This window comes from Pristis pectinata, chromosome 13 (assembly GCF_009764475.1).
Source record: "Pristis pectinata isolate sPriPec2 chromosome 13, sPriPec2.1.pri, whole genome shotgun sequence".
In the NCBI taxonomy this organism is placed as follows: Eukaryota; Metazoa; Chordata; class Chondrichthyes; order Rhinopristiformes; family Pristidae; genus Pristis; species Pristis pectinata.
In genome coordinates this window covers 37,729,316-37,755,510 of record NC_067417.1, presented here as the reverse complement: position 1 = coordinate 37,755,510, position 26,195 = coordinate 37,729,316, and the positions used below count along the sequence as shown (strand labels likewise).

At 42.0% G+C, this 26,195-nt stretch overlaps 1 protein-coding gene across 1 annotated transcript in view; it reads right to left on the bottom strand.

Annotated features, from left to right (window-relative positions):
• ripor1 (RHO family interacting cell polarization regulator 1) overlaps nucleotides 1-26,195 on the bottom strand; it is a 150,036-nt gene that overhangs the window by 81,080 nt on the left and 42,761 nt on the right. The window contains exon 2 of the mRNA XM_052028707.1: nucleotides 927-1,053. Coding sequence (XP_051884667.1) covers nucleotides 927-1,027 — 101 coding nt within the window. The 5' untranslated portion in view covers nucleotides 1,028-1,053. The remainder of the gene's footprint in view (nucleotides 1-926; nucleotides 1,054-26,195) is intronic.

Sequence of the window (26,195 nt, the reverse complement as noted above, 5' to 3'; positions counted from 1 at the left end):
GTGCCAACATAACATGCCCACAACTTCCTAACCCATACGTCTTTGGAAAATGGGAGGAAACCGGAGCACCCGGAGGAAACGCACGCAGACACGGAGAACGTACAAACTCCTTGCAGACAGCGGCCAGAATTGAACCCGGGTCGCTGGTGCTGTAATAGCGTTATGCTAACCGCTACACTACCACTGATCTCTGTGACACTCCTTTCAGTAAACCTTGCCAACCAGAAAAAGACTCATTTATGTCTATTCTCAATTTTCCTTTAGCTAGCCCATCTGCTATCCACACCAATATGCTATCCCTGGACCATGAGCTTTTGTTTTCCTCAATAACCTTTGAAGAACTTTCTGGAAATGCAAGTATACCACATACACTCATTTCCTTTTGTTCACAGTATGTTTCTTCTTCAAAGAAAATGTACTCATCCAAATAAACACATTACATTTCAGTAGCAGTTAAACAATTTGGGACAACTTGATGCTGTGAATGGCACTATGTGAAAGCATGACTATTTGTTCTACTTTGTTGGTTTTCGGCCCTGACACTTTCTTCCTGGGATGGCTTGTCTACTGTTTAGGGAAGGGAGAGGACCCAAAGGGAATTGGGGGGGAGGGGGGGGCGCGGAATCCTTTCATAATCAAAGGGTTATGGGATAGTAGCAACAGTGCCTGACATTTTACTGCCCTCAGACTCCCGTCGTTGTCCTGACTGGGTTCAGTGACTCAGGGTAGACCAGAGCTCTTCTGTTCTCTGATAGATCAGGACTATAATGGTTCAATGCCTTAACATACAGAGTCTGCAGAGCAGCATATCCTCAAAATTTATGACTTTTCTACATAATTCTAAACAAAAATGAAAGCACGGTTCAGTTGTGCAAATGATCCTTTTAAATAACCAAAGGCATATTCCACATGCAAACATCACTAACCTGAATGCTTTGTCCTGTGGTGAATTGACTCCAGCAAAAGATTGACTCCTAGTAATTCCAGTGAAGAAAATGCGGCGCACCGGCCGCACGGACAGTGACATTGTGAACGGTATCCTGGCTCAGAGCCCTGGAGAAACAGAGAATCATCGATGAGCTTCTCTCATACAGGTTCATGCAGCTGAGCCAAAAATATTAATGTAATTACAAATGCTTCAGTTTGTCAGAAGGATTCGTAAAAAGAGTAGAAATCTGTAGCTGGTTTCATAATTACTATTGGCCACAACAGTTTATACTTAAAGCAATTAGACCCTGCACTGCAGCTTCAATGCTTGGCAGCAGAACTATGCATCATGCATTTCAGGGTGCAATCCTCTCTTCAATTTAGTGCAGAGTACATCATCCTAATAAGCTCAGGAAACAACACAGGAAGGAAGGCAGTCCTACTACAGTACTGTATTGATGGAGAACTGGAAGTGAACAGTTTGAAATACTAGTTTATTGCTAAGTGAGAATACTGTTCCTTAATTGTTGTGTAGTCACATTACACATTTACATTCATTCAGCACAAGCTTTAAGTTCTATTGATTTGTTGTACTTCAGTGCAGGTGGAATGAGCTACATTAAGCATAAAAACCAAGTAAGTTTCCAGTTATGATCCAAAACCATCCATCATCAAAACAAGTGGAGAGATTGAATGACCAGGTCTTGGCAGCTGTTATTATATGTTGCCATTTTATACATTGCTCTAAATCAAATACACTAAACAGCTTTCAATAATATATAAAGTCCAAATGAAAGCCACCCAAATACTCAGCCAACATGACAGATCAATAAATCAGTCTGGAATTCTTAACTGTCAAGTACTTTACAAACTGGTGTGGTGTATCAAATAAGGCAAAAAGTAATCGAACATTGGAGAAACGAAACTGGGAGACTGCTTTGCAGACCTCCATCGAGTTTGCACCAGTGACCCTGAGCTTCCAGTTGTTCCAAATGATACGATGGGAACATCAATTCACCATCATATTCCCACCTCTCTACCTTTGGCCTCTCACACAGTTCTAGTGAAGCCCAACACAAGGACTAATAGCTCACCTTCTACCTAACCAGCCTTCAGCCCACAGGGCTCAACAATGAATTCAGCAATCTCAGATCAACGGCCTTCCTGACTGGCATCAGGACCGGCCAGTTCTGCTGCAAAGCCAGGAAATGTTGGGGGAGCTCAGTCGGTCAGTTGGCATCTGTGGAGAGGGGCAGGGTTGGCAGTTCAAGCCAATTACCTTTCATAGTTGGTTGGCCGTTGACCTGGGCGATAGCTCTGTTTCTCTCTCCATGGATTCTGCTTTGCCTGCTGAGTGCTTTCAGCATTTTCTATTTTTGTTTCAGATTTCTGGCATCTGTACTTTTTTATTCTGTTTTTCAATCCCTGGCTAGTTTTGCTGCAACTCAGTTTTTCCTCTCCCCACAGATGCTGCCTGACCTGCTGGACTTTTCCAGCATCCTCCTTTGTTCCAGGTCTCCAGCAGCTGCTGTGTTCTATTTCTCCTCTCCTCTGTTCTGCCTCTATTTACACCTCCTCCAGACACTAACAAGCTTTCATCAGCCTCAGTTGACTCCAGTGTATGCAATCCATCTCTCTTGGTCTTCACCCTTTCACACACATTTTCTTTATTCTCTCTACCCCCCCTCCCCGCCCCCCAGTTTTTTGCTGTAACTAAAAATATGCTTACTTTCTGACTTCTGCTAGTTCTGACTGAAGGTCATCGACTAACGACCTGAAACATTAACTTGATTTCTCTCTCCACAGATGCTGCCCAACTTGCTGGGTATTTCCAGCCAGTTGAGCCAGGGGCCGGGAACATGGGAGAGACATTCACAAAACAAAGGTCCTCTCACAACCTGCCCCTGCTGTACTGCACAGCTCTGCAACAAAGGAGGTTCATGATGAGACTCCAGAAAACGTGAACCACTTCCCATATCTCAGCAACACCCTCTCAGCGAAGGTGGACATTGTAGATGAAATTCACCAACACCTTCAATGTGCCAGGCAACCTTTGGTCAATTGAGGAAAAAGATATTTGAAGATCAATACCTCAGATCAGACGCAAAATTAATGGTCGACTGGGCAGCAGTGCATGGAACAATACAGCAAAGGAACAGGCCCTTCGGCCTACGATGTGGTGTCGAACTAATTAAACTAGTAATTAGATGCCTAGCTAAATGACTCCCTTCTGTCCACCAATGTTCCTATCCCTCCTTTCTCTACACATTCATGTGCCTATCTAAGAGCCTCTTGAACCCTCTATTGTATTTGCCTGCACCACCACCTCTGGCAGCACATTCCAGGCACCCACCACTCTGTGTTAAAAGACTTGCCCAACACACCTCCTTTGAACTTACCCCCTCTCACCTTAAGTGAATGCTCTCTGGTATTAGACATTTCGACCTTGGTTGGGAAAAAAAAATCTGCTTGTAATCTTATAAGCCTCAATGAAATCTCCCCTCAGCCTCCGCCGTTCCAGAGAAAATAATTGAAGTTTGTCCAACCTCTCCTTATAGCACATGCCCTCGAGCCCAGGTGGCATCTTGATAAACCTCTTCCGCACCCTCTCCAAATCCTCCACATCCTATAATGGGGCAACTAAAATTGAATGCAATACTCCAAATGCATTCTAACTAGAATACCTACCCAGTAATGCTAGATTGACTACAGCAGGCATCTGAAGGCTAGAATCAACTCTGCCTTTGTAAAACCCTTCAACTTAACTGGAAGAACAAACAAACCAATGTCAATGTCCTTTCCAGGCTGACATCCCCAGCAGTGAGGTCCCAGTTACACGGTCTGCTCCATTAGGTGGGCCACAGGAGTTACATGACCAATACCAGACTCTCAAAACCAACACTTTATTCCAAGCTCTGCCATGGGAGGAGGTTATCAGGCAGCCAAAAATTCAAGTACGTGCTCAGAGCAACCTTAAAGAAATGGAACATTCCCACCAACTCCTGGGCATCTCTGGCCCATGACCAATTAGAGTAAGGAAGAAGTATTTGAGACAGTATTGAAAACTTCAAGGACATGCATTGGGAACACATGGCAGCCTTGTGTTAAGTGGTCAAAACAGCAGACCACCACACAAACTGCCCACCTGCCTGCACCATTAGGTAGTGCCTGCTCTATCTGTGGGGGTGGCGCAATGGTGCAGTTGGTAGAGCTACTACCTCACAGCTCAAGGCACCCAGTCACATCCTCCAGGCACCCAGTCACATCCTCTCCATGACCACGTGGATCTCCTTGAAGTGTTCTATTTCCCTCTCACATCCCAAGGACAGGCGGGTTGATAGTTAATAGGCTACAGTGACTTGGCCGTGGTGGGCAAGTGATAGAATTTGGAGAGATTTGATGCAAATGTGGGGAGAATAAAATGGGATTAATTTTGGATCAGCATTAGCAAGTGGTGCTCAATAGTCAACGTGGACTCGATAGGCCAAAGAGTCTGTTTCCATATTGTAGGACTCAATGATTCTGGGATTCCCACACTGGCCTCATTAGCCGCCTCAGAAATCACAAAATTGGAGCGGAAGCAAGCAATCCAGAGGGACTGCCAAAGGATTCCTACATTTTGTTTTTATTTGAGGGAGAGAGTAATTACAGCAGATCCTATAACTTAACTTGTATATACAAATTATTAGAGACTTAATGGTGGGTGTATTTTATCTCCTGACAAGCACCTTTCTCACACATGTTCAGGAAGTTTGTATCAACAGGACATACACTACAGTTCATTTTGGTATTATTTGAAATACATAATTTCATCAGTACTGGGAGAGCTCTTGCAACTACAATAATGAAAACAAAAACTATTCATTCCTTCCTTCCCACTCTAATATTTTTATTTGGAACTCTCTTCTTCTCCTCTGCCCTCAAATTGGTGTTTCTATGCAAAGTATCATCCATAAAGGCCTAAGGTTTGTTAATAGTCTGCCTATTATTACACGTTATCAAGAGTGGAAGGTAGAACACAAAGTATAAAAGAGAACAGCTTAAACTTACTTCAGTGCAGTTCCACAAGACAGAACCTGGTGACATTTGAAGACCTGCTATTCCAGGAGAAAAGGCAGACTAATACTATCACGATGATTATAAAATTAAAAAAAATCTGAGCAACAGATTTCACTGAGTGTTCCAAGTTACTGTGTGGGATCTTTGACAATTCTTCCAATGTAATGCAGAGAGAAGCCTCAATGACACAAAACCACGAGGAATCTTCCTTTGTTGAGAATATTAATAGTAGCAGAGTGCTCCAAGGGGTTACATGGACACCTTACGTAATCCCACATTGAGAAACTGCCAGGAAATTTCCAATGCTGAAGCAAAACAAGGGTGAAGACCCAAAAGAGATATAAATGAGGCAGTGAAAATTATTTTCCAGAAAGTACTATTTTTAAATCAAAATGCCCTTAATCAACCATTTAAGCGTTTGCAGGCATGTTAGATTCCAGTTGTGTTCTTGTGTTTCCACTCAACAAATTAACCACACAGACCCATGAGACAAGCAATGCCTAACATTTAAAGAGTGAATACATAGTTTACAACACATAATCCCTTTAAGGCACAAAAATGCAAGAGGAAACATAGTCCAACCATAGTTAACAAGTTAAAGGTTGCATTACATCAAAAGGAGAAAGCTTATATACAAAAAAAAGCAGTAGGGGCGAGGAATGAGTAATTTTTAGAATTCAGAAAGGAAGACCAAGACATTGATAAGGAAGGGGAAACAGAATACAAAGTAATCTAGCAAGAAACAGAACAATAAACCGTACAAGCTTCTATAAATATGAAGATAGGGAAGGATTAACAAAAGATAATGTGGGTCTTTTATAGATTGAGACAGGAGAAATTTTACTGGGAAGTAGGGAAAGAGCAGAGTTTAGTTAATGTTTGACAAATTTGTTAAGAGTTTTTTTTTGAGGTTGTAAAGAATAGGTATGGGGAAGCAGTGGATTTTGCATATTTGGAGTTTCAGGAGGACCTTCGGAGAGGCGTTGGGAAGTAAACAAAATTAGATATTGGATTGGGGGTAATATACTGGCATGAATTAAAGATGAGTCAACAGATGACAGGAGGCTTGAAATGAATGGGTGGGGATGCTGTGATTATTGGGGTGCCACAAGGATTGGAGCTCTGGCTCCAACTGTTCACAATCTACATCAATCACTTGGATGAGGAATCCAAGTACATTACATCCAAGTTTTCTGATGAGACCAAACCGGATGAAGTGCGAGTTCTGAGGAAGATGTAGAGTGGCTTCTTGGGGATACGGATGGGCTAAATCAATGGGCGAAGACATGACAAATAGAATATCATGCCGAAGAATGTGAAGTTCTCTACTCTAACTGGTGAAAGACTGAAAAATGTTAGAGCACAAGAGATTCTGCAGATGCTGGAATCTGGAACAACACACACAAACTGCTGGAGGAACTCAGCAGGTCAGGCAACATCTATGGAGGGAAATAAACAGTCGACATTTCAGGTCAAGACCCTTTGGACCTGTGTGTCCTTGTACATGAATCACTTTACTATAACATACAGTTACAGCAAGTAATTAGGATGGCAAACAGGAGGCAAGCCTTTATTGCAAAAGGATTTGAGTATAACAGTAGAGATGTGAAAACAAGAGTAAAGGGCCTGGGTGAGAATGCACATACAATACGGTTTACAAGTCTGTGGTGTCTACGTTTTTAGAGTCACAAAGTAAAAGGACAGCCTTTCAAGATTGAGGTAAGAAATGTCTTCACCCAGAGGGTAGTGGAGCTTTGGAACCGTGTACCCAAGAGGGCTCCAGTACTGAATGTATTCAAGACAGGGATCAATAGACTTCTGGATATTAAAGAAATCAAAAGAGAATGGAATAAAGGAAAGGGAAGAGGAGCAGAGGTAAAAAAATTATCTGACCAGCAAAGTAGGTGCGAGGCCTTGAAAGACCTTATCCTGATGCTCTTATGTCCCCCATTTCTCAAATGAAAACCTTAAATCTTCAAAGTTGAGTTTATTGTCATATGCACAAGTGCAATGAAAAACTTACTTGCAGCAGCATCACAGGCACATAACATGAGCAGCATTCACAAAAAAAACCATAAATTAAACATAAATTATACTCAATTTTTACAAGAAAAAAACAATTAGGACAATAAAGACCATTTTAGTTGAAAGTGATCAGAGTGGTCATAGTATGGCTAAACTGTAGTGACGATTAGGGTTTTGCCAGTTTGTTCAAGAACTGAATAGTTGAAAGGAAGTAGCTGTTCTTGAACTGGTGATGTGCGGCTTCAGGCTTCTGTACCTCCTGCCTGATGGTAGCTGCGAAAAGGTGGCGTGGCCCGGATGGTGGGGATCTTTGATGATGGATGTTGCCTTCTTGAGGCAGCGCCTCCTGTAGATACTACCGATGGTGGGGAGGGATGTGTCTGTGATGTATTGGGCAGAGTCCACTAGTCTCTGTGGCTTGATTTACAACCTAAGAATAGTGATGGTTCTTGAATGTTAAGCTCTTAGTGTACATGCCTGACCTTTAACGTGCCAAGAATCAAACTTTAGTTTGCTGGCCCATTCCATGCTTGAAAAATGATAATCATATTTCAATTCAGAAAAATGATAATCATATTTCAATTCAGAATAATGTCCGCCCTTCAAAAAAATCTATTGTAACGCTTAAATAAAAATAAGGAAATGGCAGAGGCCACCTAATTACTTGGTGTCATATGTAAAGGATAGAAAATGATAAACCTGGCATTTAGGAGAAAATGACGTATTAATGAGTGAGACGCTCTTTGAGAGTGGTTGCACAGAGTTACTTTAAGAAGAGGTTTTCTTTGAATGCAAACCTGTGAATCTGATCAGATGGGAATTAGTTGTTGAACTGTCTTGTCTCCAATACATATAATGACTAGATTAGCTGTGGGAGTATGTATATGAAATTCTGTTCTATGATTGCCAAAAAATCCACGAAGGGCTAATAAGTGAGGGGAAACATAAAATTAAATGAAATCTAAAGCAGAAGTGAACCCAGATTCCCGAGGACAAAACTGATAACAAGATGTGCAAAAAGAGAATGTAGAAACATCTTAACAGCAAAGCCTAAAGCAAAAGTCCTGAGTTTGCTTTGGATCCCATGAAAAATAGTTAGCGGTGATATTGTGAACAAAGTTAAGTAAATGGCACACATGTTGAATAATTAATTTGTATTACAGCAGAAGAGGAGGATAGCATGATATAACATCCCAGGGATACAAACATTGAAATGGGGAGAGGAACTCACCAAACTATAACTAAGCATTTCAGGAAATAGAGAAAATAATGACACTGGTGAGAGATTAAGTCTCAAGATCAGATGGGTTTGATCTTAGTGTTTCGGAGAGAATATTTCAGATCCCTAATTATATTACTTTAGAAATCTTGATTGACAAATCATTTCTAGAGTAGGAGAACTGTGCATCATTTGCTATTTGGAAAAAGTTTTTTTTTAAAAAGTGGGAAATTTGACAATTTTAAACCAATTAGCCTAACATCTGTTTCAAGGAAGTTACTTGACCCGATAAGGATAGAATGACTAAACATCTTGAATTTTTTTCAGAACAGCGAGCATGAAATTACAAAGAATAAATCACATCTGATAAAGCAGAATGAATGTTTTGAGGTGGTGACTAAAGTAGCAGAGGAGAGAATATCCATGGATATTATTCCTCTGGTACTCCAGAACATTTGAAAAAGTTTCTTGTAAAAGAGGCTAATCAGCTGAAGTTAAAGCTGATTTAGTTAGAAGAAAATTATTGAGCTGGCTGAGAAACTGGCTAAATCGCAAGAGGCAAGACAGCAGGGATAATGGGCAGTTAAACAAATTGGCAGGATGTAACAAGTGGTTGCCCACAAGGATCTGTGTGGAACCGCAACTGCTCATCATATTAATAAACCACTGACAAGATGGGACGGAAGACCAGGTGTCCAAGTTTGCCAATGACGCAAAATGACAATGTAGGCAGAGTAGAAGGAAGGATTAAATTACAGGGATATTAATAGATTGAGTGATTGGACAAACCCCTTGCAAATGGGCCTTAGTGCAAGCAAATAAGATGTCATCCACATTGAAAGTAAATAGGATGGGACCTTCAAAAGAGGCTGAAGAATGCTGGTCTGTGCATTTGAGAGACTTGAAGACAAGGATGTAGGGATTCTTCAACCACTATACATATCTTGGGTCAAACCATGCCTGAACTATGAGTAGTTTTGGCCATCACACATTAGCCAAGATTAGCCAAGGATGCAGCAGACACTCACCAAAATTTAACAGGACTCCTAAGAGTTAAATTATAAAGAGAGATTACAAAAAACAATCTCGTATTCAGTGGAATATGCAAGATGAAGGGGTGATCTGACTGAGGGTTTTCTCTGGAACCCTCAAAGAAATGACAGGGCGGACAGAAATTTTCCACAGCTGAAGGATTGCAGGACCTGAGCACACAGCCATTAAACTGGAGCCAAGCCAATCAAAACTAAAGCTGGAAAACATATATTCAGACAAACAGGTGTTAGTAAGTGTAGAACTCTCTCCAATAAAGAGCAGTGGAAGCTACATCATCTAAGATTGATAGAATGTCTTTGCTGGCCAAGAATATTAAGGAGTACTGAGCCATGACAAATATATTTAACTGGAATACAGATCATTCATCCTCTCAATGAATGGCAGAATGACAGAGATGGAAATTGGCCACATAATGAGGAAACTCCTGGTGAAAGTTGTTTATCAAAAAGGTGGGAGGTATACAGTGGAGCTCCCCAGTGGTCAGTACTAAGTCCACCTCTTTACTAAATATGCATTCATATATATTTGGGTGTACGGGCAAAATTTCTAAATTACAAAACCAGAAGGTGTGACGAATTGTGAGGTGGATAATAACAGATTTCAAGAAGAAACACATGCTGCTGGAATGAATGAAAACATGGCAAATGATATTTAATGTTGAGAAATGTGAAATTTGGTAGGAGGAATGAGAAGAGGCAATATAAACAATAGAGCACAATTCTAAAAAGATGCACAAGAAGAGGGATCTGGGGGTAAATGTGCGTAGATCATTGAAAGTGACTAGGCAGGTTGAGAAACAGGGCTCAGGCTTTACAAGTAGATGCATAATGTGCTAGAGCAAGGAAGTCATTGTGAGTCTTCATAAAATGCTGGTTTATGCATAACTACATAATATGTCCACTTCTGGGCACCACATCTTAGGAAAGATGTAAAAGTTTTAGGGAGGGTACAGAAGATATCATCAAAACAATTCCAAGAATGAGAAGTTTAATTTTATGGATAAATTGGAGAAGCCTGGGTTGTTCTCCTTGGAACAGAGGAAGTTGAGAGGGATCTGGTAAGGATTTGTAAAATCCTTCAAGGTCTAGACAGGGTGGAAAGAGAGAACCCATTCCCAAAGATGGAAGGGTCAAGAAGCAGAGGACATAGAGCATTATTCCTCGTTTTGATGGAAGGTCCATCAAACCAAAGCATTAACTTTGTTTCTCTATCTGCAGATGCTGCCTGAGCCAAGTGTTTCCAGCACTGTTTCTTTTTATCTCCAATTTACAGCATCTACAGTTTTTGTTCTGCTTTTAGAACAAAAGTGATTGGCATAAGAACCGATACCAACATGAGGAAAAATTTAATGCAATGTGTTTGATGTCTGGAATGCACTGCCAGGAGCAGTATTTCATTGTGGCTGGATAAAGTACTTGAAAGGAAAGAATTTGCAGTGCTATGGGGAGAGGACAGAGTAGTGACATAACCTGGATTGCTCTTATATACAGCCAGTATAGGCTTGACAGGCCATAAGCCTCTTACTATGCTTTAACCATTATGTACAACATCAAGTGGCTGAATGGCCTAGATCTTGCCAATATTTTATATTCGAGTCCTACAGGGGAGCCACCTTCAGTCACATCTGTTGCGTATTTGGTGTGTGCAGCTGGATTGTTAACTTTTCACACACCAGCCGTATACTTCTTTAAAAGGATTACAAGCAGGCAGTAAAAATCATATGGACCCACAATGCCAGTAAAGAATGAACATCAGGAAGGCAGCAAAAGAGTGAGAAAAGGAATACCCAGTTCTAAGCAATCGACTTGTGATTTACACTCAATGGAACTCAAAATCAGAGCAATCCCTACACACAGATGAAAACCACAACACAAACCTTTAAAAATTAACCTGGAAAACATTCAAAATATTCATCTAGGGAGTTGTCAGGAGCGAACTCATAACTCATTTTAGGAATAAATTACAGATCTCACAGCCCACCAGTCCTTCATAGTTACCAAGAGTTCAGCAGCATGCAAGTTTCTATGGAACAGTTTTATGTTAAAGTGATATTTTTTAATCAAATTGTTAAAGCTCTCATGTTAACTCCTTGCTATGGTCCAAGATAGAAGGCAGATGGTTGGACCATTCACCGCAATGCCCAGAAAATTCAGTCCCTGCTCTTTTCCACACGGGCACACTGTCCTGTCTACTACCGGTGGATGAAAGTGTAGCCTATGATCAACCGAGTATCTGAACCAATGGTCCCTGGCAAGGTTAAGCTGGTCAGAGGCAGATTTTGGATGGTCAGTGAAGTGGAGAAGGAGCTAGAAGACCCTAAAGTTTCCTTCAGGGTCACAAGGACAAGAACAAGGCACAGTGGCATGGCTGGTGGGGTATTGCCTCACAGTTCCAGTGACCCAGGTTCAACCCTTACTGATTTTTGTGCTGTCTGCCTCGTGTTCACGCATTCTCTGTGGCCACGTGGTTTCCTCCGGGTGCGCTGGTTTCCTGCCACATCCCAAAGACGTGAGGGTTGGTAGGTTAATTGCTCACTGTAAATTTCTCCTTGTGCCTAGGTGAGTGGTAGAATCTTGTTGGGGACGGCGGGTGATGAACATGTGGGGGGAATTAAAACAAGATTAGTGCAAGTTTAGTGTAAATGGGTGTTTGATGATCAGCAAGGATATGGTGGGCCGAAGGGCCCGTTTCATTGCTGTATGACTGAGAAAATGGCCAGGAAGCTAAAAGCAATCCAGCCTAGGACAGCAGCTCTTCAAAAAAAATACAAACCAAAAATAATTAAGATAATAATAGCACAGGGGTTTTTCAGGAAATAGTCCCTGTAAAAATGCAGATGCCTTCTTCACACAGCATTGCTGTTTTTGGGGCTACAACTGTTCACCATATATAAAAATTACAGGATAGAAAGCTGCCTATTCAACTTTACACATAACACGAAGATAGGCATCACTTTAAGCAAAGTAGATAGAAGAATTTGACTACAAACAAAGCCAATAGGTGAATTGAGGTGGCAAAATTGTGGCAAATGGAATACAAGCAAACCTTGGAATTTAATAGGATAAAACAAATTTCTTTGAAAGCCAAATGCAATGTAGATAAAAAGAGATTTGAAGGTCCACGTACATAGGTAATTACAAGTCATGTTCAAGTACAAGCCAATACAGACTAATGTACTGCTGGATTTAACATCTAGGGCTACTACAGTAAAACTTTGATAGTCTAGCAGCTTTGAGACTTTGTTGCTGCTGGATTGGAAAATTTTCTGGAGTATTTAATATTACTCCTATCAATACTGCAACACACTTTTATTTCACTTTTTTAATATGTTGCAGCAGCATAATAAATGTTCCCACTGAACCCGCTAAGTTTAAAAGGAGCATGGGAAATGGAGACCCAGTGAATCCCTGATGTCAAACCATCTGGATTTCTAACAATTGCATAATGGATTATCAGACTTTTACTTAAAGAAAGGAGGCAGCAATTATACTTCACTTGTTAGACCACTTCTGGAGCACTAAGAATAGTTCTGGCCTCCATACCTCAGTTAAGGCCAACTTGCCTGGAGGGACTGCAACACAGTTTTATCAAAATGATACCTGGACTCCAAAGATTAAGTTACCATAAGAGATTACGCAAACAGGTTTGTATTCCCAAGAAAGTTTCAAGATTTGATCGGAGTTTTCAAGATATTATGGGGAGATAGTACGGCAAAACAATTTTTGCTGGTTGTGGAGTTCAGGACTAAGGGGAAGGTCTAAATTTTAAGGCAGGTCTTTCAAGAGATCAAGAAGAACTTCTATATGCTGAGGGTAGTTAAGATTTGGAAGACCCCTGCTACAAATAGCAATTCACACTAGACCAATTGCTATTTGTAATTTTAACTGAGAGTGATAGATTTTTGTTAACCAAAAGGTGTTCAAGGATGATAGAATATCGTGATAGGGCTTACAAGACATTATTATAGGACTTACAGGACAATATTTCCCTCAGTCAGCTATATTGCCACATATGCCCAATTTTTTTGCATTATTATTTTGTTATATTTCCTTGCAACACAAAAAGGAGACCATTTAGCCCATCAAGTATGCTGACTCTCAGAGAAATTCAATCTCATTCCCCCATTTATTGCCTTGCAATCCATTCCCTCACACATGCCGTTAACACTGCCTCCTGCCCCAATTTTCCTACTACCCACCTTCACAAAAGGCAATTTACAGTAGCCAATTAAGACAACACGCAACACATCTTTGGGATGTGGGAGGAAACTGGAGCATCTGGGGAAACTCAAGCAGTCTCACAGAGAAGTGCGAACTCCACATAGACAGTCCCAGGAGGTCAGAATCACTGGAGCTGTGAGACAGCCACACAACCAACAGCTCCAATGTACCACCTAATAATGCAGCTACACTTCAAAAATAATTCATTGGTAATAAGAGGTTCTGGGTTGCTGAGGATAAGATAAATGCAAGTCTGGTCTTCACGTCCAGGAGCAAAAAACCTGACATCTCTCAATGCTGGAGTCTGTGTGAAATGAACATAATGTTTTTTCCCATATTATTTGCACGAGTTTTTGGATACCTTAGCAAAGCCTTAGAAAATCCAAACATTGAGTGAGTAATTAGAGAATGTGAGCAAAAGCTAACCTTCTCCATATTACTGCCACGCCTACATCATCAGATCAAGAGACTCCTTAACTCTACCATCCACATCAACAAAAAGTAAAAAACCCAAAACCTTGTTCCATATTCTTAACCTACAATCCCTTCACATCTATTTAATAGTTATGTTTAAAAAGGGTCAAAAATCACTGGAGCCCATTGAGTGATGCTGCCCAAATGGAAAACTGAACATTCTGCACTAGGTACAGCAATACAACAAGAACACAGTCAGAATGAGGTGACCAAGAGCCGCAGTGGATTTTTTTTTGATGATACCCAAAACTGATCATTTTTGGTTTATTTTTTTTGTAACAAAAAAGTGCAGAGTTTGTGGCAAAGCTCCCCTGCAAGGAGATGGAAGCAGCAACAATTCTGAAGCACGCTGATACCAACTGTCCAGAAGGTGGACACAAGGTTTGCAATTTGAGCATATTCAACTGCAACATCGCCTTCTTAGACAGTGCCTTAGGATCGAGGATGATATACTTCCAATGCAGCTCTGAGATGGCTGAAGGTGGTGTGCAACAGGGCAGGCAACAGGTTAAGGAGGACTCTGTGCTCTTGTGCTTCAATGGATCCAGAAAAAAAGTGACTGGATTTCAAAAATGATTGAATGTGAGTTATTGACCTGCCAGAGCTCAAAACCCTCTACATTTTATGCCTGCACCACAGCAGAGATCTCAGAAAGAACACAATGCTGTAATCTCATGCTGCGCGACAACCTACCATTATTAATCATTTAATGATAGGACTGCACTTCAAGCCATCGAAGGCAAACATTTAAATAAACGAAGATCTTCAAAAGCCCACACCTTGCTTACTCAATTACTCAGACGATCCTGGATCTCTCTTTAAGCACAAAGCACCGACGACAGTTAGTTCCTTGATTGAAAGGTTTCACGGCGGGCTGTACTCTTTCTAAGTAAAGCAGGCAGCCAACCTGCTGCATTCAGTCTCTGTGTGAGAATTTACAGCTGCCATCACTTAAATAAAACAATTGCCCCTTCCTCTACCTCCTTTCAGAAACAAACTCACCCCAGCCCATCCAATGACGCTCCAAACATCTGTGACAGTCACTAACTAGTACCGGCAGCCTCTGGAATCCCATTGCCCATTTGCCAGTGGAGGTCATGCCTTTCTGTCACTGTTACAATGCATCCACACATGGCATTTACTGTGGTGTGTATGGAGTGATGGAAACGTGAGAAGGCATCAACACAAGCCTGTCCAACATAGCTTGGCAAGAAACCCTTGCAGCACTGAATACCCTTTGTGGCTTCCAAGAAAAGCACATTTTTATTATCAGACAAAAGGTTTAAGGGCAACTTTGGGGGAACTGACCGAGGCAGAAGCAAGGCAAACTTCTCAATGCAACAATGTGGATGAATTAAACAGTGATTCATTGCCCTTGTGCAGGGTAGATTATGTACAAGCTCTCTCCAGAATATGCTGATATGTCATTCGGATGGGTTTTTTTTAAGAAAACACAAATGTCTGCACTCGTGTTCCTGCTGTCTTTTGGACAAGGAAAACTGACTGCTGTGAAAGAATCCAGCCCACCATGCAGAAACCTGGCTTCATTCTGACTGCCACACAAATCCCTTTGGAGCCCTCGGGGTTAACACACAGCTTTCACCAAATATTTTTATTACAAAAAAACATCTTGGGAGGAGGTCAAAGAGGGTCACAGATGTGGGAAGAGGCGAAAGAATGCTGATATTGTCAGGAGGGGATTTGCAGGAGTTCAATGCTTAAAACATTTCGTCTTCTAGCCTTACCTTTACCAAAAGATGCACATTAAGCCTATTTTTGTTTCTTGAGGAGCAATAAAGGTGCTACTTTTGAATTCAGTGCCGCTGGATTCAAAAGGAAGTATAAAAGTTGATCGAGGTTAGCTACCCAGCAAAACCTGCCTTTGTGTGAGTGTCATTCTGCTGTTGTGAGTACAATCAATCCAAGATCCCTTCCAGCCTCTATTAAAGCTAGTTCAACATAACAGGACAATGGACCAACCTAGGCTTGGCTGTCCGAACTGCGTGGACATCACTCATTGCCAAGGCACACAAAGTCTCCGCTGCAGAAAGATGGCGACACAAGAGTCTGCAGATACTGGAATCTGAGCAAAAATAAAGAGTTGCTAGAGGAACTTAGTGGGTCAGGCAGCATCTGTGAAGGGAAATGGACAGTTGACCCTTCATCAGTTAAAATTACCAACAGCAATTGATCTGGTGCACCTTTCAGGATGTTGCAAAGAGCTTTGCAGCCAACAGTATTGTTGTTGTGTCACTCCTTCGATTTAAGAAATGCAACAGTAAATCACCACACAGAGGTTTCCATGAAGAGCAACATAACATTGAACTGATAATCTGTTCTTGGTGATCTCAGTTAACAGATTAAGTTATCACCCCACCTGGAAGACTTCATCCGAGAGACCTAAAGACCTGGATCTTGCTTCCCTCATCTGGGAAGAGGGGGATAGGCAAGAGGATCTCAGAGACCATCGTGACCATATTCCATGTGGATTCTATCCATCAAAAGATACAACGGATGTGATCTTCACTACATGACGAATTCAAGAAAGATGTAGAAAGCGGAATCAAACACTGTACATCGTCTTTCACAACCTCTCAAAGGCCTTATCCTCCATCAACAAAGCAAGATTATAGAGAATTCTTCCAAAGTTTTGTCACCTTTAGAAATTCTTCTCCATGTTCTATATTTGCTATATAATGAGGCAAACTGATCTGAAGCAACAGGTACACACAGATCCAATTCCAGTGCAGACTAGCTTAAGCAAGGGTACATCATTGCTCCAATACTTCTCCCGATCGTCCACCCTTCAGTACTGTGGCTTGCCTCCAACACATTTCCCGTTGAAGTGGAGTTAATCCACAGGATAAACAGGAAACTGTTCATTCTTTGTCAGCTCCAGTCCAGAATCAAGATCAATCTCAACCTTAGTTAGCAATCTGCAGTCGAAGCTGCTGTTCCCACACATTTGGAGACAAACCTCTAAGTCAGCAATGACTCCTTTGCTGAGGTGCAAGCGAATGGGCCTCACATAAAGGATCCTGAAGATAAATGCCCTTTACCATCCTCCCACCACACAAAGCTCCCCTCCCAAAAGTAAAGATCCACACCGAGACCCTGGAAGACTGGGATTACTTTACAATCTGGAGTTTCCCCTGTCAGCAAAGGCAGACAATTCACATCGCCTTCAGTGCACCAGGATAACCTTCAGTAGCAGTGGCCCACCATCCCTCCTGCTTCAGAGACATGGACAACCAACAGCAGTTACCTCCACAAAGTTTAAGTTCACTGGCAAGATGGGCAGACAGCAATGTTAGTGTCTTCACCCAGGACAACACACCCACCCACAGGACTGATCACACTCACAGAGTTCCAGTGGTCAATCCACTTCATCTCCAAGCCAACCCCTGTCTCCCAAAGCAAGCACTCTACTCTGAGCTCAGTCACAGGAAGAGATTTCCAGGAGGACAAGGGAAATATTTTCAGAATGTTCCCAAATTTTTCTTGGAAAAAATGTAACATTCTGACCGACTCATGGGAATCCTGGCCACAGCCACTCAAAATGGAGGAACTGTATCCAGAAGGGACAAAGCAGTTTGAATCTTTACTACTGGTGTAAGCAAAGACCATGAACACAGCACCCTAAACAACCTACCCACCTGCCCCATCAAGTACCTACTGCCCGTTCTGTAGTAGTATCTGCAGAAGACTTCTTCCACTTCCAATCCCATTGAACTCGAGTGGAAGCAAGCAGTTTCAGATATCAATAAGGAGAGCATTCAAGGGTGATTGACAGGGTTTAGGCCATAGGGAATCAGAAATGAGTTTTGGGTAGGATGTAGATTTGTGGCACAGAATCAGTTTACTGGATGACTGGACAGACAAGTAGCTATATGGTCTAATCCTTTTAGTTATGTTCTCACCAGGGATATTTATAAAATGCTAACAGGACATTAATTCCCTTTTCCCAGACAGCTTATGAACTTCAATGATGCACAATGTAGCTGAGCTAATAAGGATTTTTATGTATCAATGCAACATGCCCAAAACAAATATGCTGATTAGAGCAGGAAGAGTGATTGTAACAGTCAAGTAAACCAGGCAAAAAACTGTCTTCATTGCATATTCTATGCAATCTAAAGATCCTGAACCTTTTTACACAAGCCTGGTTCCTATCTTGGTACATATGGTTGGAAATACAAATCAATAATGAGCAAATTAAATGGCATTCTTGAAATACTTGCCAATGTCACATAGCACTTAGGATATGAAGGGAGGATACTCCCTATGTGGCCCCAATGGTGTAATGTCTTCTGCAGGGAAAACCAGAAACCAGAAAAGAAAACTTGTGGGAATCAACTTGAGTCTGCTCCACTGCATTCCACTGAATCAGTTAAGAACAGCGAATGCAGAAGGTGAAGAATAAGGCAGCTGCTTGCCCTTTCAGTTGGAGAACAGTGCCAAGTGCTTAACTTAAGAGCATGCATTTGAACAATTCTGAAGGAAGACACACAAGTTCCAGATAGAGCACAGAGTGTAATAAATTATCAGCAACACTGAGTCCCTGTTACAGCAGCATTCAATTTTGTTGGCTGCACTAAAACTCTGCCATTGTAAAAATACTACAGCTGTGCCAGTTTGCAAAAGGCTTAAAAATAAATTCGGTCATTTGGCTTCACGGGATTTAAATTAGCCCAGAACAATGATGAGAGCGATTCATTGACCCTTCTACAAAGTAACTTTGTAAGTTAAAGATAGAAACCCATGGAAAAGGTGCAGCGTGAATTAAGTGTGTGTGTCACACACACGCACAACCCCTCCCAACCAAACAAGAGCACTGTCTGACTGCTCCAAGTGCTTCCTGTGGTGGAGATGGTGCCACTGTAGCACCATCTCTACACAAGGGAGAATAATTGCAGTCAGCACCAGGAGGAACCTCTGATCCCATCTGCAGCCTCTTCCATTGAAAGCAGCCTAAGTTCACAATTCCACAAATCACACCACCAGGATATTACTGAGTTCAGCAAGAAATCGTGTTCCCGATAGCCTTTTATTTTTCCAATAATTCACTGAAAGGACAGGAGCTTTTGCTGACAAGGACATTTATTGTCCAATTGATGTTACTGCCAAATAAGCTAAGGAAGCCAAGACAATGCTGAGGGTTTCAGCTGCAGTTCCCCTCAGCTCTGAGCTGTTTAGACCCATTGCAGAATTTAAATTTTAAATTTTATTTACAGCGTGGTAACAGGCCCTTCCGGCTCAACAAGTCCGCGCCGCCCATTTTAAACCCAAATTAACCTACCCGTACGTCTTTGGAATGTGGGAGGAAACCCACGCAGACACAGAACGTACAAACTCGTTACAGACAGCGACGGGAATCGAACCCCAATCGCTGGTGCTGTAATAGCGTCACACTAACCACTATGCTACCGTGCCACCCCCTACAGAATAATGTAGGGACAGGAGCAGCTCAGCAGCGGCACGGTACGGTAGTGGAGTGGTTAGTGTAACGCTATTACAGCGCCAGCGGCCCGGGTTCAATTCTGGCCACTGTCCGTAAGGAGTTTGTACGTTCTCCCTGTGTCTGCGTGGGTTTCCTCCAGGTGCTCCGGTTTCCTCCCACATTCCAAAGACATATGGGTTTGGAAGTTGTGGGCATGCTATGTTGGCGCCGGAAGCGTGGCGACACTTGCGGACTGCTCCCAGAACACTCTACATAAAAGATGCATTTCACTGTGTGTTTCGATGTACATGTGACTAATAAAGAAATCTTATCTTATCAATGCAAACACATATGGTGGAACTTCAGTTCAAATCAGCAAACACCAACTTTCCACAGAGGACACAAAGTTCACAGTCAAGATTGAAAACACACTTAATCATGTGCTCTGTATTTAAAATGGGTACTTATAGGCAGGTCTAAATGGTTTGAACCTCTTACTTCACCTTCCACCCAAAAGACATGTGCTGCGTATGGTCAATCCAGTTTGTAACCCGTCATTCTTCAAGTAGTATCCAAGACCGAATGACAAACCTTACTTCCCTCCTCTCCCTTGAAATAAAATGGAGCTCCAACTGCTTCTGAGCCACGCAGTAGTGGAGAATGTCGACATCAGGAGCTCCACAGTGCGGGCATGGATAAAGGCACTAACTAGAACTCCTAATCTGCCCTGATACTATACAATAACCCAACATCCACTGCTGCAATATTTATTGTTGGCGGCTCCTCCTAGTTTGGACTCAGGACCTTCAACCAGAAATATCAAATCTGTCTTATTTTCCTCACAGATGCCTGAATTGCTGAATGTTTCCAGCATTTTTGTTTTTGTCTCAGATTTCCAGCATCTGCACTCCTTTATCTAATTATCATCCTTTGCTACCCAAGTCCTACAAAGCTTTCAACTGCAGAGAGCAAGAAAAAGTGTTTTATCCAGTTGGGAATTTGATTCAAGGCCTTTTTAAAAACAAGAGATAAAAGATTGTTTGTAGAAGGCAAAATAAAGAACTGCCGGAGAATGAGTTTCAGAAACATTGGGAGATGGGAACGGTGCCAAGTTTCGAAGGGAACTTGGAGGGGACAGAAATGCAAGTATAGGAACATGTATAGAAAAGAGAGGTCTCCAACCTGGGTGATGACAGTTTCATGAAATACATACTGTTCACTGAGATAACAGATGTGGTTATAGCCGAGCAACTGAAATAAAACAGTTAGCAAAATGGCCTAATCTTCTAAATATCAACCCTGCTACAGGAGGACTTTGAATCAAACTATACCAGCTAGATCCATTCAGCTGTACATCTAAATGTTTGTGACATTCCAAAACTTGTACAAATATTTACATTTCCAGAAGCTTATTTCTTTCCACTAATGCAAGATGCAGCTATGGGTCAATATCCTGTTACTAATGTAGAATCTCTTTGTACCATAGAGCCCCTGCACTTGTCCCAATCCTGGAACAGGAGTTGCAGGAGCTTGAAATCTTGTCCCAGAGGTAGTCTAATGAAATCCCATTCAGGACTAATTAGCATTTTTCAAAGTCCCTCTTATAGAACATAGAACAGTACAGCACCAGACAGGCCATACGTTGTGCCGATCTTGACGCCAACTTATACTAAATGTCCTCCTCCTGTGTATCATCCATATCCCTCCATTCCCTTCATATTCATGTATCTATCTAAAAGCCTCTTAAACTCCACCAAACTGCCTGCTTCCATTACTACCCCGGTAACCCATTCCAGGCACCTACGACTCTCCGTGTAAAAAAAACTTCACCTTTAAAACGTCACCTTTAAACTTCCTCCCTCTCACCTTAAAAGCATATCCTCTGGTGTTTGACTTCTTTTTATACCCTGGGGAAAAATTCTCACTATCTATGCCTCTCATAATTTTAAAAACCTCTATCAAGTCTCCCCTCAGCCTCCAGCACTCTAGGGAGAACAATCCAAGTTTATCCAATCAATCCTTATAGCTCATACCCTCTAATCCAAACAGCATCCTAGTAAACCTCTTCTGCACCCTTTCCAAAGTCTCCACATTCTTCCTACAATGGAGCGTCCAGAACTGCACACAATACTCCAAGTGCAGTTTGACTAAAGTTTTACATAGCTACAGCATTACTTCCTTACTCTTATACTCAACACCCCTACCAATGAAGGCAAGCATGCCATACACCTTCTTCACCACCTTATCCAATTGTGTAGCCACTTTCAGTGATCTGTGTACCTGAACCTCAAGATTCCCCTGTACCTCAATGCTATTAAGGGGCCTACCATTAACTGCATACTTTCTCCTTTCATTTGAATTCCCAAAATGCAACACCTCACAATTGCCCGGATTAAACTCCATCTGCCACTTCTTTGCCCATATCTGTAACTGATCTATATCCTGCTGTACTCTTTGATAGTCCTTTACACTGTCCACAACGCCACCAGTCTTGGTGTCATCTGCAAAACTTGTTAATCCACTCATCTACATTTTCATCCAAATCAATGATATAGATTACAAACAGAAGTCCCAGCACTGATCCTCGTGGAACACCGCTGGTCATGGACCTCCAGCCAGATAAAAGCCTTCTACCCCTACTCTCCGTCTTCTATAGGCAAGCCAGTTCTGAATCCACACTTGCAATTCACCCTGGATCCCATGCATCATTTTCTTCTGATTCAACCTACCACGAGGGACATCATCAAATGCCCGACTAAGGTCCATGTCGATAACATCCACTGCCTTAGCTTCATCAAGCTCCTTTGTCACCTCCTCAAAAAAACTCAATCAAGCTTGTAAGGCATGACCTGCCCCATACGAAGCCATGCTGACTGTCCTTAAGTCGGTATGGGTGGGTGTAAGGATTTTGCACATGGGCAATACGTTTTTGGTGCTCTGCCACATTCCGAAGGGAACCGCCACCTTTTGCTGCTCCAGGCAAGAACATGCATGGACTCATGGACAGTCCTACAGTGGAGTCCAGATGTGCTGACAAACCCGTGGCATTTCACTGGGAAGCCTGCTCCCCAGAAGCTACACCAGGGACATTTAAAAGCAGTTAAAAATGCTGCTCAGCTTTCACAGAAAGTTAGGCTTCACCATCAGACTTTACTCTCGCCAAACACTGGCCGTGCCCTCGCAGTGCGCCGTGTGAGGACTAGTCGTTACGAAGGCTTCACTGCACCTTACCACAGGTGGAGAGTCAGTTAGTTCAGCCCACTGCACTTAGCTGGTGGGTGCAGCCGCAACCATATCCAGCCCAATTTGGCTCATCGTGTTGGGTATGAAGATTCTACAGTGACCAGCTGCATTAATCCAATGCACAAGTGGGGTCCTTAACTGTGTTTTAGTGCACTCTAGTTGCAATAAAGTAACTCTGTGGTCGGTGCAGTGGTGTTTCACTGTGCAGAGAGACAAGTGGTCAAAGGTTACAGTGGATAGACAAGGATGAGGAACTGAGGTTACAGATAGATGGGCATGATCTTAGTAAATGGCAAAGCAGGCTCGAGGGATCAGGTGGCCTACTCCTGCTCCTAATTTGTACATTCATATATAATGCGCACTGTCACCCATTAGTCTTGGCTGAGAATATGTTCAACAGGGAAAGTTCACAAAAAGAGGACAGCAATTCAGAAAGAGGAAATGAAAAAAGAACAATACTATTCAACCATTTCCTTGGGAAGCCAAAAACCCAATATACAGCATTTATGCCTTTTTCAGAAAATGATTTCGAACCTATTCCCAGGGGCAGACTGTACTTCAGAGCACCAATCATCAAAAGATGACCACAGCACCATGTCAGAACACAGGAAGAGATTGCAAATTAAAGAAATCTTGTTCTATGTCTCCACAGATGAACTTTAATCCTACAGGCACCAATTATTTCCAGCTTTAGTCAAATCTCAGGCAATTCCTTTGTTTTCCTTCCAGCCAGGAATCTGACATCTATTCAAAGGAGTTAGTGGTGGGAGGTATGCAGGAAAAGGAAAGGGCTGGGCAATTCCTAAAGAATATGTGGAAGACATTCATTTTTTTTTTGAGGAACAGAACTATGCTCATCTGGTATTTATAACCTATGCTTCATGGGTTATTCCAAATAAATTAATACCAGCTCACAAAAGGGATGTCTGCTGACATGCCCAAATGTTAGTCACCCATTCGGCACTATTTAAAAGCCTTTTGTAATTTAATAGAAAATTGTTGTAGAGAGTTGCAGATTAGAATTAACAGTCTTCCACAAACTGATTCTCTGCCAAGTCAGTCAGCCAACATCTTACTAAAAACATTTTTCTGAATGGTGAGGGCTGACCTTTCACCCTACTGCCGAGGGTTTCCAATTGACAGAGCAGTGCACACTTGAAGGTTTGTCTACCCAATCAATCCCTCTCCCAAAGGGCACAGCACCCACTAACAACAACCTGGAGGGTTGAAAAGATCAAAAAACAGATGAAAGGAAAGAAAAATAAAATTCAGAAGACGTTCAAGCCAGTGCTAACTTCCCTGGAATATAATGAACTCTCCAGTAGCTCGGGGTGACTTTCAGTTGTTCAACAAGTTTTGTTTTTACTGAGAATAATGTGGCCAATTCATCTGGTCCCACAGCAGGAGAATTTGCAGCGCTCAACGCAAAAGATGGTTCCAAACTAATGGTTATATGTTGAATGCCTTCGTATGCTGAGGGGCATGCCACTAATTTGCAGTGCAAACTGTAGATAAATGTATTTGCCCAGAGGCACACCAAATAAAGAAAGAAAAGGCTGCTGTGGCTCCAGAGCATTTTCACCAGAAATCTCCTTACAAATAAAGGGAAAGGGTACGGGTTGGACGCATGCACACTGGCATGTGTATACATCACAAAGGACAGAAACTTGTAGATTCATTTAATACATACGTCAATAACTCTGCACTTAGTTGGTGCAGGTCAGAAGTCTGAAGTACAAGTCCCACTAGGAAATTTAAGTAGACAATCCAGACTGCACTTCAGTGCAAGGAATGCTGCACTGCTTGGCCTTTTGCGTGAGAAATTAGACCCAGGCCCCTACTGTCTTCTCCAATCAACACGGAAGACCCTATTGAATAGTACAAAGAAGAAAAGCGGAGTCCTCCCCAGTGTACTGACCAATATTTATCTCTTAGCCAACATGTTTAAAATTTTGCTTGTCTGTATATTATCACACTGCAGTTAGTGGAGCCCTTCTGTACCAAATTGCTTGGTATGTCTCTGGCATAACTTGAATGCTTTTTAAAAAGGACTTCATAACCGAGTTTTTCCTCCCTCACACTCTCCACTTCCTGCACAGTCCCCATCACTCAAGCATCCTCCCATTTATAAACCAGGTACTTGACACAAAGCCAACTGGGGTCATTGAGAATTTCAGTACCTGGAACTGGGAGAGAAGCGAAATCTGAAACATCAGTAGGACTAAGCTCAGGAGCTTTTCCTCAGATAGTAACTATCCCCACAGAAGCAACATCATCTGTTGGATCAGATCTCCAATACCAGTTGAAGACAACAAAGAAGGTCGGAGCTGTGGTCAAAGTAACTTAACACCTCAGTTACATTTCTAATCTTAATTCTCCCACATCTCCAGTGACAATATAATTGTGCACTTCACTATATTAAAAGTCTGCAGAGGGATACTGGCCATTTATCAACATCCTGCAATGCATTTTTAACTCTGGCACAGCTGTACTTCATATATTTCCATATGCAAATGATAGAAGAGATAACTGGAGCCATAAACAGTTTATCCCAGCACTACTTCCTAGAGTTAACATAATTAGACTGTTCTGATGTTAAAGCAAACTGCATCACTGAACTACTTCACATTGTAAAGCTTGCGAACATCAAATCCCTCAAAGAACAAAGTCAGTCAATAAAATGATTTTTGTGGGGTTGCAGCAGAAGCATCAACAAACAGGAAACAAAAGGTCAAACTTATAAAAGTGACCAACATGAAGATTCAGATAATCCATGCCGAGGAGGTGCCCACAGCTAACACACCACCTAGAATTAACAGTTGACAGAATTCATAGAATCATACAGAACAGAAACGTGCCTTTTCTGCCCACCTCATCCAAGCCAACTGAGATGCCCATTTACGCTCATCCCATTTGCCTACATTAGGCCTGTATCCCTCTTGGCCTTTCCTATCCAAGTACCTGTCCAAATAGCTTTTAAACATTGTAGCTGTATCCGCCTACACTACCTCCTTTGGCAGCTCGTAACAGATAGCCACCACCCTCTGTGTAAAAACAAAACTTGCCCTTCAGATCTCCTTTAAAATTTCTCCCCTCTCACATTAAACCTGTGCCCTCTCGTTTCAGACTTTCCTGCCCTGGAAAAAATAATTCTATCGTACCAGGTCAATCCTCAGCTCCTCCATTCCAGTGAGAATAAACCCAGCCTAACCAATCTCTCCTTATAATTACAGCGCTCTATTCCAGGCAATGTCCTGGTGAATCTCTTCTGCATTCTCTCTACTGCTACCACATCCTTCCTGCAACATGGCGACCAGAACTGTACACAATACTCCAAGTGTGGTCTAACTAACGTTTGTACAACTGCAATATGACATCCCAATTTGTACTCAGTGCTTCGGCCTATACAGGCAAGAATACCAAAAGCTTTCTTCACAACCCTATCTACCTGTATCAACATTTTCAGGGAGCTATCGATTTGCTCCCCACTTACACTCTCCATACATTAAGATCCCTGCCTTTTACTCTCTACATC